Consider the following 17260-nt stretch of genomic DNA (forward strand, 5'->3'; position numbering starts at 1 on the left):
CTCTTCAGGCAAATGCTGGTGGACCACCGAGCGATCAAAGCAATACGTGATTTGCTCTGCCGGCTCGACCGCTGATCAATGCACGCGCCTCGTCTGCCCACCGGTTCAGGAACTCGAAGCACCCGTAGCCATCCTGTGATTACATGGGCAAAGGCTGTGGAAATGATCACGCCGCTGTTCTCCTTCAGCCGCATAACGTGAATATCAATGAGCTTGATCCGACCTGTAGCAGGGATCCGGCGACGGAATCTTGCCGGCTGTCGCCAGGTTTCTTGGCCAGGTATCTTGGTGGTACCCGGCTGACTCAATGTCGCTAAAGTGTACGCCCGATTGCGACTCTAGGTACTTTGGGATGTTGAGGTTGTCCTTGTCAACTACAACTTGCAGTCTATTTGTGCTTGTCTGCGTGATGTCGCCGAGAAATGGCGGGAAATGCACGAGTGTCCGGTAGAATGCCTGCTCGACCTTGTCCTTGGCCATAAAGTCCCTGGAGCCCATGCTGTTGCTGTAGAAGTTTACGTGCCGGATATACGCATACGATACAGCTTCGTCCAGCACACTTAGTGCGATAGGTCGCTGATTCGATGCTGTCGCGCAGGTAGTCCATGTTACTGTAATGCCGGAGTCTATGATAAAGAACAGAAGGGCGAGACGACGGTATAGTCCCTTTTTATACGCAGCTGTTGCTACAGAGAAATAATGTTTATCTCTTAGATACTCGATCTGGGCCGCAGCAGACTCCTAAGTCCGAGCTGCTTGTCAAGTACAAGTGATCTGACATCTGGCTTCCACAATCCGAGACACTGGGGACAATCCTGGCCGCAGTCTATAGTATCTGAACAGAAACTACCTTGTGGCTGCAGACCCAATATCATCCAAAGTCAATTATAGACAGACGATTTTGTTTCACAACACACAAAACTAGACAAAGGAGGCGCGATTGTGAGCGAGTCTCCGCTGATGTCTGCGACCTATCCCTGCGGCCCTGTACTTGGACTAGTTGTCAAAGGCGCCTCCCTTTCTCTCACCTCCTGCTTATGACAGCCCTGTACTGTATTAATAGCACTGAGATAGGCGTCTCGTCATTTACCCAACCCATGGCCGTATTTCATGATCATGCTTCACAGCAAGTATATTTCGATAATCTTGGTGTCTCCATTACTTAGTAAACAAACTCTGCAAGCTCCATCCAATGCCTGTTTTTCAGGATGCAGTCCATTACCGCTGGCGACGCAGACACATTGACAATAATATCCTTGCTTGCTGATGGTGACGGCATGAAAAGGAATACACCTGCTCCGTAATCGGGGGGAACCGTCGTAAACGCCTGCACGCCGCTGCCAAAATCGGCGTCATACATCTTTAAGCGTCTGACGTTCGATGTGGTGGTAAAGACATTGTAATGCGTAGTTAGAGCAGTGAATGTGCCCAGTTTGCAGCTTGGTGCATTAAAGGTGTCCATGTACTCTGCAACATATGGCGGCGATATGTTGGATGTTGCTGACCTGTACCTTGACCAGCTATGTCTGCAATTGTCTGGGCAGTGAGCGGGACCTGCGCGTGGCCCATTGGATTCGTAATGTACTCTCCCATCAGCGGATTCCCTACGTAGTTCAGATTACCCATTCCTAGTAGACCGGTGACGTTGAAGTTGGTCAAAAGGCAGTGCTCCCCTTGGGCTCTTGTTCTGCATTGGAATAGTCGGGCAAACAACCCCTTGCTGTTGCTTGCGGCTTCTAGCTCGGCCTGTCCGTGGACCTTGTAGGCGGTGGCAACCAGAAGGTCATTGTCGGATACGCGGGACCCAGGCGGCATACACTCAAGAACTTGGCTGCGTAATTCATCAAGCGCCTTGTGCGAGATGCGGAAGAGATGGCCATGTAGTGGAGTCTTGCTGTCAATAAAATTCAGCAACTTCCCGCGGGCTGTTGGCGACAGTCGCATAATGAAATTACCTATGCGCGAGTTCAGGGAAAGCACCTCCTTCGTCGTCTCACTGAGTGGTGTGCGCTCACTGGGTAGATACTGGAGCAGCAGAGCAGGATCAAAGCAGTACTCGACCTCTTCCAGCGGGTCACCAGTGATGAGCATGCGTGTCTCATCCGCCCAGCGGTTGAGAAACGTAAAGCAGCTGGTACCGTCAGCAACGCCATGGCAAAAGCCTGCCGAAATTATCATTCCGCTGTTCCCCTTCAAACGCACGACGTGGACATTAACGAGTTTGATTACCCCCGTGTCCTTCTCTGGACATGTAATGCTGTTAGTGGAGATTAGATCGCTTGGCCACGTCTCTGGGTTGTAGGCTGCCGACTTGATATCAGAAAAGTGCACATCGGATTGCTTCTCGCGGTAAATAGGCATATTTAGGTTGCCCTTTATCGACCGCGACTTCCAACAGTCCCATCGCGCGTTTGCTTAAGGTGCCCAAGTAGCCAAGGGAACTTGACTAATGTCCTATGAGAACCCCTCCTTGAGCTTGTCGCTAGGCATAAAGGTGCTGGAAGAACCATGATTTTCATAGAAGCACACCATCCGAGCTCTCAAGATAGAAATAATTGCATCCAGCTTCCCGAACTTGTATGACTTTGTTTCGACGTTCGCTGCAAGAGAATCCATATTGAAGGAGTAAATATTGATTTTGAATGCTGGAGGATGCCGTATTCGCAAAGGCACCTTGGCACTTTAAATATTTAAGGAAGAAGAGGAGCAAGGGATGAGTCAACCAAGTCAGTGAGAACCGCCGATGGCAGTTTGCACGTAAAACTCCAAATGTAAACATATCGCTTGAGATTGTCCAAAGTATTTGCCATGCAAAAGCCATGCAGGCAGGAAAATAACACATCCATTTAATACGTCAGACAACGCGTCCAGGGCTATTGTAAGGATGGTAGACAATACACTACATATTTCATAATATACTCTTCCAGTGTCAACACAAGCACGACGCAATTGCTAAATGTTGGAAATGACATTGATTCTCAAGAATACCAAACACAAACGCCCCTATGAGAGTGGCGGCCACTCCGTATAGTCGTCACAAGAGTATGCTAATCCTGAGCCCATGTGTCTCCACCTCTGTGCCCCTTGACTGTCATTCAGAAAAACCACTGGCGCCACTGATATACCTATGCTGCTTGAGCATGTTCACCAGCAGCCTGGACATTTTGTATGTTACGCTTGCGTCGGTGGGTGTGCTGCTGGAAACCCTGTACAGCTCGGCATTTGGTGCAAATCCAACCAACACGAGGATAAACGAGTTCACCATGGGATATACCGTTTGAACTCTTACTTCGTATGAACCACCATTATCGCATACCTCGCTCGTGTCGCGTATCTCAATAGTAATCTGTGATATGTAGCTGCCGCTATTCTGAGTCAGCAGCGCCATCTTGTCGGCAAACACGGGAACGACCAAGAAAGTGCACAGTCGGAATGCAGATTGTTAGATGAGAAACAAATTCTCCATAGCCAACTTTCAGTACGCGCTGCAGGTCGTGTATCTTTGAAATGTAGCCAGCTCCTGATGCACGTGTAGGATGGGAGTGCATTGGTGAAAGATGGCAATCTAAATAAGCATCTGCGTATTCCAAGCGCAGAGCCCCAGTGAGCCAATTTCTACAGATACAGTCCTTCACCGCATGCCATAGGGGGCGGTCTTGGTATTGCCACGGGAACAGCTGGGAGTTGCCGATATTCACATATGTGAGGATGGAGGTAAAAGACTACCTCAGGGAGTCGTCCGTTTTCGGGGCTGGTTTGATGCAATATTGTGTTGAAAGGTGGGCGCAACATTATAAACGAGAAACTTTCTGCTTGATCTGGGAGCTGACGGAGGGGTGCAGAACTGGCAGTGCCTTTTTATACTCGAGGCTGACGCCAAAGCTCTAGCCTGCCTTTGATGGGTCCTATTGTTGACTACAGCAGCATACCCACATGCATCACAGCCACGCACCAGTGTACGATATATTCATATCTGCCTAATCCTCCTCAAGCAATGCAGGCACCAGCTTCTCGCTGATAGCATTTGCTGATTCCAGCGACAGGATAGATGCCTTCTGTGCGCGATTCACAATCCGATCCTAGGACCTCCGGGATCAATCTCCACGCAGCCTCTCGGCGCCAATCGTGACCGGCAAGTTATAGAGCGAAGGCCAAAACGGCTCCCACCAGACTATCGCCGGCGCCGTTGCTGTTTATGACCAGGCTGGGCTTCAGAGGACGGATATGGCGAAGCAGCGGCTTTGCGGGGTCAGCCGGTGATGGGCTGACGAGCATGACGCCCTTCTCTCCCAGCTTGACAATTTGAATGGGGAACAGCGGGAACAGCGTCAGCGCATGGCCGATATCTTCGGCCTTCAGCGAATACAGGGTATCAGCGTACCCTTGGACGGTTTGTGCCAGTGGGGCGGTTTCCACCAGCGTCCAACTCCAGCGCTACTGTAGCCATACGCGCTAACTCCAGGCTATTGGGTGTGATGATGTGCACGCGGCTGGCAATATCGCTGATCGTCCCAGACCGCTTAATGAACGACAAGGCATTTAGAAGTGCCGAGCACTTGGGCACCGAGGTGGGCTTCGAACACGACGCAGCTCTTGTACAGATACGACCAAACGATCGAGTTTGAAGATGGCCAGCACCGAGATATTGCCGTCAAGGGCGAACAACACCAGGTGCCAGCTTGCGGAACGCCTCTTCAATCTGGTGTGCAGATACCATGCCGTTAATATCCATGTCGGCAACAGCCGCTAGAAGATCGCCATCGGGTTTGTGGATGGCGTTGTAGACGGCGGTACGCGCCTGATTGCCCGGGTACTGCAGAAAGGCCGTATCCATGCCGATGTCGTCGAGGGCTGCCTTGATGGTTGCTGCCGTACGTGTCGTGGCCAATAGCTGAGATCAAGACGGTGTCGGCGCCCAGGTAGTGCGCGGCACGTGCCATGTTCTGGCCAACACCGCCAACGCTAGGTATGCACAGCTCCCGGGTAGGACGACGAGGAAATGGGCGTATCCTTTAGGCTAGTGTCGATCCGCGACATAACGTCGATGGCAGACCCGCCAACCACCACCAGGGGCCGCCTGCCGTGCGTTCCAGAGTACTTCGGACCGCCTCGCTGCTGTCGAGTAGCTGCGCCGGCTACCAAGCCTTCCCTACACATGTCGATGCCACTTAATACCCATGCTCGTCTTATTAATCGTCGGTGTAGCCGACAGCTATAAAGGACTTGTCAGACAAATTTGCTACTCACCGGCATCATAGGTAGCCAGCGACTTTGCGATTTGGCTGCCGACGCGGGCGTTATTCTTGACCAGCGCAATGTTCGCCGTTAGTGAGGCACCAGCAGTCAGCTCGACCACGCGCTTAAGCAGGAATGGGGTGCTCTCCTTGCCCTTTACGCCCTGCTCCTCGGCCTCGCCTACGGCCCGCTCGATCGCCCGCTCGATTTCGGCACTCTGCTCAGCAAAGGCCTCGGGAATGGGCACGGCAATGACCTGGCCTGTGCTCAGACCCAGCTCCAACGCCGTCTTCGTCATCCTGGCGACCTCCTCAGGCGTCTGCATGTTCCACGGCGCACGCAGGCCGCTGCGCGGACTGAAGAACGCCGGGAATTCGTCGCTCTCGCCGTAGGCCACCACCGGCACGCCTTGGGTCTCCAGAAACTCCAGCGTCTTGGGCAGATCCAGGATAGACTTGGCGCCTGCACACACCACAGTGACCGGTGTCTTGCCGAGCTCCGTCAGATCGGCGCTGATATCCATTGTGGATTCGGCGCCCCGATGCACGCCGCCGATTCCGCCGGTGGCAAAGATCGGGATCCCAGCCATGTGGGCTGCTATCATGGTCGCCGACACTGTGGTTGCACCGAGCACCTTCTGGCTCAGCACGGCTGCCATATCACGCCGCGATGTCTTCACAGCCGATTTGCCGCTCTTGCCGAGGCGCTCGAGCTCGTCGTTGGTCAGCCCCACGTGGATCTTGCCGTCGATCAGGGCGATAGTGGCGGGAACCGAGCCGTACTCGGAGACAATCCTCTCGACCTGCTGCGCGGTGGTGACGTTCTGCGGGTACGGCATACCATGGCTGATAATGGTTGACTCGAGCGCAACCACAGGCTCGTTGTTCTTGAGCGCCTCGCTGACCCGTGGCGAGAGCCGGATATAGCTCGTGAGCTGTCGCGTGTGCAGTCGACGAATCGACGCTTTGGCAATTCCAGTCAGTGCGCTCATAGTAGAGGGGTAGATGTGTAGGCTAGAAGCGGAGCGTTGTAGAGGAGAAAGGGGTGCCTGCTGAAGCCGCTGGCTTTTATAGCCTCGCCGCCATGGCTGGCTGATTCGAATGTGGATCCTGCCTCGAGTGGCGGCGCCCCTAGTCCGTGGACAGCAAAAAAAAAAAAAAGGAGGCTATCGTTCAATCGCGTGTGAAATGAATAGCAGCTGGCGATCCACTCCACTGACCTCCAAACACCATCCATCAAACACCATCCATCAAACACCATCCATTAAACACCATCCATTAAACACCATCCATTAAGCACAACCCATGCCCCCTGTAACGAGAGCCCGCGCCAGAAAGAGTCACCAGCCACCAGCCAGGAAGCAGACGGAGAAGAAGCAGACGAAGAAGCAGCACCGGCTCACTGCCGACGAGCAGGAGATGGCCGCCTTTGCGCCAGTCCCCGAGACGATCCGGCCGGGCTTGGACATTCTGTTTGTGGGCATCAACCCAGGGTACACCAGCGGATACAAGCAGCTGCACTTTGGCAACCCACAGAACTACTTCTGGAAGGGACTGTTCGAGTCTGATCTGATTCCGGAGCCCATCCCACCGGAGCAGGGCCATCTGCTGCACGAGAAGTGGAACATGTCCATCGTCAACCTGGTCCAGCGCACCACGCGCTCGACCAGCGACCTGAGCGCCAGGGAGATGCGCGAGGCAGTGCCCGAGCTGTGCCGCAAGATCACTGCGAATCCGCCCAAGATCGTGTGCTTTGTCGGCAAGGGCATTTACCAGGTCTTTGCGAATGCAAAGCAATTCGAGCTGGGGCTGCAGCGCGAGGTCTACGAATTCGACAGCAGCGCGACAGCCAGCTGTCCGCCGCTGCAGCCAGGCAAGCTGGAGCAGGGCAAGTTCGCGTACCTGTTCGCCATGCCGTCGACCAGCGGACGCACGGCGGCGTACCAGAACGCGGAGAAGCTGCTGTTCTTCAGGCAGCTCAAGTACATCCGCGACTGTGCCGGCAGCGGCATCGAGCCGGACCCAGAGCACCTGCAAGACATTGGCCCGCGCACACGATCCAGATATTTTGTGGCCCGTTAGAGGCAATCTAATTTCTTTGAAGACAAAAAAACGACAACTCTACGCGAGCGCGGAAGAAAACCGATGGTCAGCAGTCAGGAAGCTATTTACTTCTTGGCGGCCTTGGCAGCAGACTTGGTGGTCTTGCCCGACTTCTCGGTCTTGTCGACGGCCTTGATGACACCGACGGCAACGGTCTGGCGCATATCACGGACGGCGAAGCGACCCAGAGGGGGGTACTGGGTGAAGGCCTCAACGCACATGGGCTTCGAGGGGATCATCTTGACGATGGCGGCGTCACCAGACTTGACGAACTTGGGCGACTCCTCAGTGACCTTACCGGTACGGCGGTCAATCTTCTGCTGGAGCTCAGCGAAGCGGCAGGCGATGTGAGCAGTGTGGCAGTCGAGCACAGGGGCGTAGCCAGCCGAGATCTGTCCGGGGTGGTTGAGGACGATGACCTGGGCGGTGAAGGAAGCGGCCTCCTTGGCGGGGTCGTTCTTCGAGTCCGAGCACACGTTACCACGGCGGATGTCCTTGACGGAGACGTTCTTGACGTTGAAACCGACGTTGTCACCCGGGACACCCTCGGTGAGGACCTCGTGGTGCATCTCGACGGACTTGACCTCAGTGGTCACGCCAGCCGGGGCGAAGGTGACGACCATACCGGCCTTGATGACACCAGTCTCGACACGGCCGACAGGGACGGTACCGATACCACCGATCTTGTACACATCCTGGAGGGGAAGACGCAGGGGCTTGTCCGAGGGGCGGACAGGGGGCTCAATGGCGTCAATGGCGTCGACGAGGGTCTTGCCGGTGACCTTGTTGCCCTTGATCTCCTTCTCCCATCCCTTGTACCACGGCATGTTGGCCGAGGCCTCAATCATGTTGTCACCCTCCCAGCCCGAGATGGGCACGAAGGCAACGGTCTTGGGGTTGTAGCCGACCTTCTTGATGAAGTTGGCGACCTCCTTGATGATCTCCTTGAAGCGGTCCTCGGAGTACTTGACCGAGTCCATCTTGTTGACGGCAACAATGAGCTGCTTGACACCGAGGGTGAAGGCAAGCAGGGCGTGCTCGCGGGTCTGGCCATCCTTGGAGATACCAGCCTCGAACTCACCAACACCACCAGCAATGATGAGGATGGCGCAGTCAGCCTGCGAGGTACCAGGTGATCATGTTCTTGATGAAATCACGGTGACCCGGGGCGTCAATGACGGTAACGAAGTACTTGGGGGTCTCGAACTTCCACAGAGCGATATCGATGGTGATACCACGCTCGCGCTCAGCCTTCAGCTTGTCAAGAACCCAGGCGTACTTGAACGAACCCTTGCCGAGCTCAGCAGCCTCCTTCTCGAACTTCTCAATGGTACGCTTGTCGATACCACCGCACTTGTAGATGAGGTGACCGGTAGTGGTGGACTTGCCGGAATCGACGTGACCGATGACGACGACGTTAATATGGTTCTTCTCCTTACCCATGGTGATCTACGCAGAGGACGTGCAGGCGTGTTAGACCAGTGTTGCGGATGCGCGGGGATAGATGTGGTTGAAATGGATGCGCCTGGGAAATAATACTCGATGGATTCGCCATCGAGCAAAATATCCAGCCAAGCGTATCTGCGGGTGCGAGCCAAGTCCTTACCTGTTGTTGTCTTTTTACGAGATTTTAGAAAGCAGCAAATGCAGAGAAAGAACCAGCCCGGTCTGGAGGCCTGCCGCGCTTTTATACCAGCGGCCCACGAAAAAATTTTTCATGACGGCTCGAGATCAGTTGTTGGGGAGCTGCTGCCAGTCCATTTTCCATTCTATAGTTCCTTGCGCCCCTTCCCCAAAAAAATTTTGCTGTTGCCTAACCCGGCTCGGCGACGCAGCATCAACACCCGTATATCACTCTGGCCGCTGGCTCGCACCGCTCTCTGCAGCTGCCCGCGTGAGCAGCTGCGGTTTTGCGGTTGGCGGCCGGCTGCCGTCGCTCGCTGGAGACAATTAGTGGCATTATTATTACTGAAAAATGGAAACGTTGGTCGTATCATTCTGCTGTGTACTATCCTTCCCCTCCCCCGGTGTCGCTCAGAAGTAGATGGAGCCAGCGGATTGCGGGCCGGCCACGATCATGCCTGAGGGGCCCCGGATGATGGCGCCGCTGGTCGATGCCCCCTGAATGACGCCATGCCCAAGCCCGGTGAACATTATCCCGCCCGGGTTGCCATACATGTACATGCCCCCGTACATGCCCGTACATGCCCCCCGTACATGCCCACTCCCATGCCAGCACCAAGCCATTGGGCGTCCACGGGCACCATGAGAGCCGCTGCAGCAGCGAGGGCAAGTGCGAAGAGCGACGGCGATCTTGAAGGTTGCATGAGAAGAGTGTGTGCGATTGTGGTGCGAAGAATTGATTTGCCTGCTGGAACCATGCATGAACTCGCCTTGTCTCGGGAGGGGGTTTAAAAGGCCACCACTTCCTCACCCAGACCGGCGGTGTCGCTGCAGAGCCAGCGTATGTGCCTGGCTGGCTGTACTGCCCCCAGTGCAAAAATACAATGGCCCGCCAATGCCAGACAATAACCGCCAAAACCTGTGCGGTTATTGCTTGACCAAGCGTCCCACGGCCTGCCATGTGAAAACCGGTTTGACTGCGCAAAGGGGAAGGAGGACGGCCTGAGCTGCTGCTGCTTGTGTAGAACCAGGCAGCGCGCACAGCCCCGCCCCTCGCTCAGTGACGACACAGCAGCCAGATCTGGGTAGGCTTTGCGATCAATCAGGAAATCGCCACGTGATCGGTTTGCCACACATCCCAGCCCTATGCGTTGTCTTGCCACGACAGGCTAGCGGCTGCTAAAGCCGTGGTTCATCGCCAGGGACTGGCCGAACACCCGCAAAATAAAGCCCAGCAGCTGCGTATATGCTACCCCTCCTATTTTACCTTTCTTTTTGTGTTTCAATTCCTATCATCACTGCAAAACAGAAATTAGAGAATTGGAAGTGATGAGCCGAGCAACTTTACCTGTGAAGCGCCTATGCATACTGCTGCTGGCCTTGCTCGCCTCACTGGCAACAACCGTGCACGCCGCAGTGCTGGGCATTGATTTTGGAGCCGAGTGGTTTACGATCGCGATTGGCCAACCCGGGACGGCCCCTGGATCTGGTGCTGAACCGCGACGCCAAGCGCAAAACCGCATCGGTGGTCACAGTCAACGGTCTGGAGCGGACATTTGGTGCCGACGCAATTTCCATTTCGTCACGGTTCCCCGAGAACTCGTTCTTCGCAGTGCGCAACCTCCTGGGCCTTCCGTACGATTCCGAGGATGCTGCCGAGTACCGCAAGCAGTTTTCCAACAAGATGGTAAAAGAACCCGAGCAGGGCACGGTAGCGTTCCAGTATGGCGCTCTGGCGAACGAGACCCTGACGGTCCAGGACATCGTGGCCATGCAGCTGCAGCACGCTAAGCAGCTGGTCAAGGAGAGCGAGGGCATTGAGGTCAAGGATGTTGTGCTCACTATCCCGTCGTTCTTCACGCAATCACAGCGCCTGGCGATGCTGGATGCTGCAAATATCGCCGGCTTCCGCGTTCTAGCCATGGTCAACGACGGCAGCGCTGTGGCACTCAACTACGGCATGAACCGCGAGTTCCAGAAGGCCGAGAAGCATGTGTTCTACGACATGGGGGCTGGCAAGACTGTGGCAACCGTCGCTGGCTTCCACGTGCGTGCCTCGTCAAAGCTCACCAAGGCGTCGAAGAAGTCAACCATCGTCAATGTCAGCGCCCACGCCTCGGACACCAGCCTCGGCGGCCAGCAACTTGACTTTATTCTGCGCGACCTGCTTGCCCAAAAGTTTGCAAAGAGTCATCCCGGAAACCTCTGACATTACCCAGAGTGCCCGCGCCATGAACCGCCTGCTGAAGGAGGCAAAGCGCGTCAAGGCTATCCTCAGCGCTAACGTCGAGACCGATGCCTCCATCGAGGGCGTCCACCAGGGGATTGACTTTACAACCAAGGATCACCCGCGCCGATCCTGGAGAGCGCCTCCAAGCACCTGGTCTCGCGCATCCGTGGCCCGATTGATGAGGCCCTCAAGGCTGCCAACACGACGCTGGACCAGATCGACTCGATCGTGCTTGTCGGCGGCGGCACCCGTGTGCCCTTCGTGCAGCAGGCCCTGGCCGATGCCTTTGGCGCCGACAAGCTGTCCAAGAACGTCAATGCTGAAGAGGCCAGCGTCATGGGTGCTGTGTTCAAGGCTGCCACACTCAGCAGCCAGTTCCGCGTGCGCGATGTGCGTCTGCGCGATGCCATGCCATTCGCTGTGCGCTCGACACATGCGACCGAGCAAAAGACGATGCTAGGCAGTACCAAGTATGACACCGCATACCTGTATCCGGACTACGCTGCCATCGGGGCTCGCCGCCTGATTCCGCGAGTCGCGTGCGTCCGACATGGAAATTGCATTCGAATCCAAGGTGTCGGGGGCGGCCTGACGACTCGTGGTCAAAGCTCGCCACAGCTACTGTCTCGGGCGTCGCCGGTGCTAAGGGTAAGCTCAAGGGAAAGAGCCCTGTGAACGAGGTCCCCGAGGTCAAAATCACAGTGCAGGCCAACGAGTTTGGCGTGTTCGAGGTCTCCAAGGCCGAGGCTCTGTTCAATGTCACCAACCCGAAGCATGCCGAGTATGTCGCTGACCTGGAGCTTTGGACCCAGGAGTCTGCATCCATTGAGGCTGAGGCTTCGTCGGCGTCGGAGGCCGAGAAGACCGCTACTGAGGACTGGGCTCGAGTCTGACTCCACTGCTACCAAGCCCAAATCTAAGCCCAAAGACCAAGACCAAGCTGCGCGCCAAGCCCACTGCCCAGCCAGAACACATTCTTGAAGTGGTGCCTCTGGAGCTTTCTGTCGACTACCACGGCATCCGGAAACTCTCCAACTCGTCTCTCAAGTCCTCGCGCGCGTTGCTCAGGCGCATGGATGATAGCGACTCTGCCCGCATTGCCCACCACAGAGCCACCAACGAGCTTGAATCCCTTATCTACCATCTGCGTGACACCATCGAAGAAGACGATGTCGCCAGCGTCACCACCGAGGCCCAGCGTGAGGCGCTGCTGACTGCCGTACAGGATGCGTCCGAGTGGCTCGAGGACTACGCCGAGAAGGCATCTGTGAACGAGATCCAGAAGCATTTGAGTGCTTTGGCTGATCTCGAGCAGCCGATCTTGCTCCGTCTTGCCCAGAACAAGAAGCGCCCTGAGCACATCAGTGCCCTTGCGTGCCATCATCACACAGGCCGAGAACCTGACCACTGTCTACCGCAACGAGTACACGGCGCAGGAACTCGAGCCTGTGGCTGATCTGCTGGAGGACCTGGAGGACACTTTGGATTCCACTGCCTCGTGGCTCGATCAGATGGTGGCCAAGCAGGAGGCCCTCCATGCTCACGAAGATCCGGTGCTGACCACCGATGCCATGGATGCCAAGGCGCTGGCCATTGAGCGCAGCTTGGCCCGACTGATCGCCAAGAAGGTCAAGAAGATCAAGGTCGAGACGACTGTCGACGAGGATGGAGAGGAGGCAAAGGCTAATGCCGAGGAGCAGACAGAGCCTGCCGCACAAGATGCAGGCGCTGCTGAGGAGCCTGTCCAGGCCGATGACAACGATCAGCAGAACCAGCACGACGAACTCTAAAGTGCCCTCTCCCCTCTTTTATCCGATACACCTGTTCGTACCCATTTATAAAATCTCATTTGAAACACTTAGCCATTCTCGTGGTAGAAACCTCACGCCGATCCCGCAGCTCGCCTCGTCTTTTCTCTCCTCTTCCACGCTAACAGCTCGGGATCGGGCGTCAGCAGCGCAATCTGCACCGGCACACCCGCAAACAGCGACTGCTGCTGCGTCGGCAGCACACACAGCTTCCACTGGTCCGCCGCCGATCGGAACTCGCCATCCTCCTGCTCCACCTCGCACTCCGCCACCTCGGTAGGCTTGTTTCCAAGCCTCACATCCAATTCCACAACACACCATTCGCCATTCCGATCGTCCCAGTCGCGCGGCGGGTCTGCAGTATTGAAGTGCAGCCGGATGATATGCGAAAACAGGCAGTACACCAGGAACCACACAACCTGGATTGCGGCAAACACCGAGGTCGATGACCACACGGGCGATGAAAACAGCAGCTTCGGGTATGTCGTCACCGCCAGCATGCCGAGCCGGATGTCTACGTTTGCTGACGCCAGAGAGAGTATTACAAATGCCAGCAGACAGAGCACTGACGCGAACAGTGTCGCTTTGAGGAGAAACAGTGCGTCGTTGAGTGTCTCGTAGTGCACGCGTGTGGCCAGCACTCCGCCGTCGGGTGTCAGAAGCGTCGCTGTTGGCTTTGACAGCGCTTTGCATGATGTCTGGACGGTGTCGCGAGATCCTTCGGATGAGCACATATTTTGATACTAATAAATGTACATTGAGAGAGCTGAAAGGGAGGCGGCTAAAGGCGCGCAATGCCGCTGAACAAGCTGTCAATTCCCTATAGAATGCAGTTTGTGGACGGGCCCTCAGCCATCCTGTTATATTCGGCTCTACTGCCACACATGTTCGTATCCGCTTACTGCCCAGGCCTCCTTTCCCTGCTTTTAGGCGCTGGCCCAGGAGTTGCTCTCAATACCGCGCATGCGAGTTCAGCTTTTTGACAGGCCCGCATTCTGGCGACTCGGCCCCTTTTTTTCGGCGGGACCGTTTGCAATAAGCAGCATCCAAAATTGGCTGGCTGGGAACAAAATCGATGGTCCACGCCATTTCGGCCCCCGCAACAGTGGTATAGTCTAGAAATTAAATGCAGCCCACTCACGCGTGAAAAACCACACCTCACTCCAAAATAAAGCGTGCTGCAAAGGAGCGGCCAGCTCGGCCAAGACACTACACCCTTCCCCTCCCTCTTCCTTGCCCTCCGCTCTTTTTTTTATCGTATTTAGACAAACCGCCCTGCTATTAATTTACACTCCTCCCTCTCTATCACTGTTTCACTGGCAAACGAGACGACTCTTTTCGCGCTGACGCATTTCATATAGAACCCGTCCGCATTACTGGGCATACGATAAAGAAAAAGCGATATAATGCTCTGGCCGCTGTTGCTCTGTGGCCTGGCCAGCCTGGCGGTCATTCTACGGCTGCTGCACCTGTATGGGGACCGCAAGCGGTGTGCGTGGTATGTGCAGGTGGCGGCTGTAACCAGCTGGTACCTGCCATTCACAATTGTCTTCATTCTGCCCTTCGACTTCAGCTCGGTAAGTAGACAAGACAACAGGCCTTCGGCAGGACAGCCCACATGAGGAAGGCATTGAAACAGCCTGTCAGCTAACCAACGCCCAAGGGTGATAACCATGTAGACGCTGTACCGCGGGTGCTCGGCAAACTGCGACGAGCCCATGGGGTACATTAGCGACCGGCTTACGCGGCAGATGTGGTGGGTCTTGTACTGGACAATGTACTTGCTGACATGGTAAGCGATTTTTGAAATCCCTGTTCGATGCTCGTCACCCACCACTTGACCACACCATGCATTAATTAATCCCGAGCGCGCTGTAGGCTTGTGATCCCGCTCATCATGTCGTATGTGGACTCTGGTGCATTCACGTTCCGCGACCGCCTGCGCGAGTCCGCATGGAGCAACCTGCAGTTCTATGGAGTCAGCGGCCTGATTGGCTTGGTAGTAATCGGGTACATTGCTGTGACCCGGCAGTTTTTTGGCGCAGATCTGATGGCATTCCTCATGGCCGCGGCCAACTTCTGGGGTCTAGCGCTAGTCATTCTGTTCATGGGCTTCGGCCTTGTGTCGATTCCACGCAGGCTCTGGCATCGCGGCGATATGAAGCGAGAGCTGCAAAAGATCGAGCGTCGCGCAATGGCATACAAGGACAAGGCATATGATGCCGAGCTCGAACTGGCCGATATTGTCAACGAGGTCAACATGGTGGCACGGCGCATCAACCAAGCAGACGATTTGCGGCCGTGCGTGGAGACAATCTTGAAGAAATGCCCGAGGCTCGGGGAGAGGGCGCCACAGGCGTCTGTGGCGAGGGTGCCAGAGGCCATTACCGAGGCGTACCTGGCGCAGCTGCATAACCGCGTCAAGCAGGCTGTGCTTAGGGATGAGCGCGACCGGTGGCGGTGGAGGAGCTCTGCGAAGCGCGCGTTTTTCCTGCAGGACGCACTGGCATCCAGGGTTAACCCGAATCGCCAGATCGAGTCGAATCTGCGCCCGTGGAACGAGTGGAGCCCGCTGTACCGATCGCTGATGTGGTGGTGGTACATTATCTTCCGCCCGCTGGTCTTCCGCGCGCTATCGCTAAGCGCAGCAGTTTTGAGCATATCGGTGCTTTGGTCCGAGGTCACGTTCAATGTCACCACCCCGCATCTGTCGATCGTGCACCATGTGCTGCGCTCACTGGGACTCACGTACTTTGCCATTGAGATCACAAGCATTGTGCTGATCGCGTACATGTCGCTGTGTGCGTACAGCTCGGTGATGCAACTCAGGATCTTCAATGTGTACTCGCTCGAGGCCCACCACCACACCAACGAGCGCAGCCTGCTGTTTTGCGGCGCGTACCTGTGCCGCCTGATGTTCCCACTGTGCTACAATTTCCTGACCATGGCAGGCGGCCTAGACGAGACCGAGTTTGCGCAGTTCATGGGCCGCATTGACCTTGTGCCAGTGCTTGGCGAGCAATCCAACCGCGCCATCCCTGTACTGATTATGATTCCGGCCACCCTAGCCTTCTTCAACGTACACGGCCGTGTTGTCGAGTATTTTAGCATCAGCCGGATTGCCTCCCCCGGTGTGCGCACCGGTAACGACGACGAAGAAGCAGAGGTCGGACCATTGGCCCTGCCATACGAGGAAGGCCGTGCGCTGATCCTGGAAGCCCGTCGGACAGCTGAGCGCCGGGAAGGCAATTCACATAGCGTCCTGCGCAGGTACTCACCCACAAGCGACATCCATGTAAGCAACTTCCGCGGTCACATTTCGTCTGCCAGCGCAACTGCCGACGTGCCTCTGGAAAACGGCGTGCGGGACCCGCGTGAATGGCATTTGGGAAGACCGTCGCTGGAGCAGCTCACAGACGACGGCTCGCAGTCACCATTCCTGCCTGACACGTTCCTGCATGGCGCCCGCACCAGCGGCAGCAATGAAGACGATACTGATGATAACGGCGATGTCAGCGACTCTGAAGGCAGCGGCCGGTCGCAGCCGCCAAATGCCACACAGAAGCCAACTGGTCTGGCGGCTCGCTTCGGGCGGTGGCTACCTGGTTCCGGCAGCATACCGCCACGGAGAATTGCAAACGGAGGCAGAGCTGCCCGGGTGCCTGCGTCAAGGCTGCGCAACACGGCACGATTCAACTATGCCAGCGACGATGCGCTGACAGCACTCAGGTCGCCAAGCCCTGATCTGCCAGGCGTGGTGCAGCGGCACCAGCAGTACGGAGCCGTCGGTGCCCAGCGCAGCCATTATAGACAGGGCTCGGATAGCCTGCCGTCGCTGCATCCACTGGTGCTGACCAGGGGCGAGGGCGCGCGTGGACGCGGTGCGTCGTACACCTCGCTAAGCTCGGCTGTCAGCAACCACAACGCGGCAGCGCTCTCGCCCATCAGACAAACCAACGGCACACGCTCGCATATACAGCGCCCGGTGTCTCGCTCGCGCAACATGGTCCACTCGCCGTCTAGCCCAAGGAACCCGTCCAATCCGTGGATCGACCCCTCGGATTCGGCGTCTTCACGCCAGCTCCGCCGGCATGCTCTGTCCGATGCACCACCACAGCCCTCACAACATAGCCAGCGTCGCCGCACGTAGGACGGCCAGCTTTTCCGCGTTCTTTTTTCAATCACTTTCCTCTCTCTCACCGCTAATGTGTAATATTACCACGCCATCACCACCACCACCACCACCATCATGTACTCCCACA

General features: G+C 56.2%; 8 protein-coding genes across 8 annotated transcripts; 3 read left to right on the plus strand and 5 right to left on the minus strand.

The window, feature by feature from the left end:
* Positions 1-1125: 1125 nt before the first annotated feature.
* Positions 1126-2621, minus strand: DL89DRAFT_264107 (uncharacterized protein). Its single transcript, XM_040886103.1, has 4 exons — positions 2508-2621; positions 2397-2482; positions 1586-2373; positions 1126-1505 (listed from the first exon to the last, which is right to left on the minus strand). The coding sequence occupies exons 1-4, from the start codon at positions 2614-2616 to the stop codon at positions 1163-1165; spliced, it is 1326 nt and encodes a 441-aa protein (XP_040747368.1). The 5' UTR covers positions 2617-2621; the 3' UTR covers positions 1126-1162.
* A 345-nt stretch (positions 2622-2966) lies between these two features.
* Positions 2967-3548, minus strand: DL89DRAFT_10833 (uncharacterized protein). Its single transcript, XM_040883072.1, has one exon. It carries the CDS (start codon positions 3386-3388, stop codon positions 3092-3094), a length of 297 nt encoding a protein of 98 aa, XP_040747369.1. The 5' UTR covers positions 3389-3548; the 3' UTR covers positions 2967-3091.
* Positions 3549-5174: 1626 nt separating this feature from the next.
* DL89DRAFT_264109 (indigoidine synthase A like protein) lies at positions 5175-6360 on the minus strand. The gene has a single exon (XM_040886104.1). It carries the CDS (start codon positions 6224-6226, stop codon positions 5240-5242), a length of 987 nt encoding a protein of 328 aa, XP_040747370.1. The 5' UTR covers positions 6227-6360; the 3' UTR covers positions 5175-5239.
* A 150-nt stretch (positions 6361-6510) lies between these two features.
* DL89DRAFT_264111 (DNA glycosylase) lies at positions 6511-7351 on the plus strand. The gene has a single exon (XM_040886105.1). The coding sequence runs from the start codon at positions 6540-6542 to the stop codon at positions 7314-7316; it is 777 nt and encodes a 258-aa protein (XP_040747371.1). The 5' UTR covers positions 6511-6539; the 3' UTR covers positions 7317-7351.
* Positions 7352-7359: 8 nt separating this feature from the next.
* Positions 7360-8579, minus strand: DL89DRAFT_11075 (uncharacterized protein). Its single transcript, XM_040883102.1, has one exon. The coding sequence runs from the start codon at positions 8315-8317 to the stop codon at positions 7403-7405; it is 915 nt and encodes a 304-aa protein (XP_040747372.1). The 5' UTR covers positions 8318-8579; the 3' UTR covers positions 7360-7402.
* Positions 8580-10240: 1661 nt separating this feature from the next.
* On the plus strand, positions 10241-13046 carry DL89DRAFT_264113 (actin-like ATPase domain-containing protein). Its single transcript, XM_040886106.1, has 7 exons — positions 10241-10376; positions 10399-11138; positions 11182-11272; positions 11326-11729; positions 11765-12077; positions 12119-12457; positions 12582-13046. The coding sequence occupies exons 1-7, from the start codon at positions 10290-10292 to the stop codon at positions 12978-12980; spliced, it is 2373 nt and encodes a 790-aa protein (XP_040747373.1). The 5' UTR covers positions 10241-10289; the 3' UTR covers positions 12981-13046.
* Positions 13047-13072: 26 nt separating this feature from the next.
* On the minus strand, positions 13073-13732 carry DL89DRAFT_289782 (uncharacterized protein; the record flags this gene model as incomplete). The annotated part of the gene is made up of 1 exon (XM_040890002.1): positions 13073-13732. The coding sequence occupies one exon, from the start codon at positions 13730-13732 to the stop codon at positions 13073-13075; it is 660 nt and encodes a 219-aa protein (XP_040747374.1).
* A 494-nt stretch (positions 13733-14226) lies between these two features.
* On the plus strand, positions 14227-17228 carry DL89DRAFT_280633 (LMBR1-domain-containing protein). The gene is made up of 3 exons (XM_040889601.1): positions 14227-14575; positions 14678-14790; positions 14877-17228. The coding sequence occupies exons 1-3, from the start codon at positions 14405-14407 to the stop codon at positions 17146-17148; spliced, it is 2556 nt and encodes an 851-aa protein (XP_040747375.1). The 5' UTR covers positions 14227-14404; the 3' UTR covers positions 17149-17228.
* Positions 17229-17260: the final 32 nt, after the last annotated feature.

The sequence above is a fragment of the Linderina pennispora genome (genome assembly GCF_002104995.1).
Source record: "Linderina pennispora strain ATCC 12442 chromosome Unknown DL89scaffold_1, whole genome shotgun sequence".
NCBI lineage: Eukaryota > Fungi > Kickxellomycota > Kickxellomycetes > Kickxellales > Kickxellaceae > Linderina > Linderina pennispora.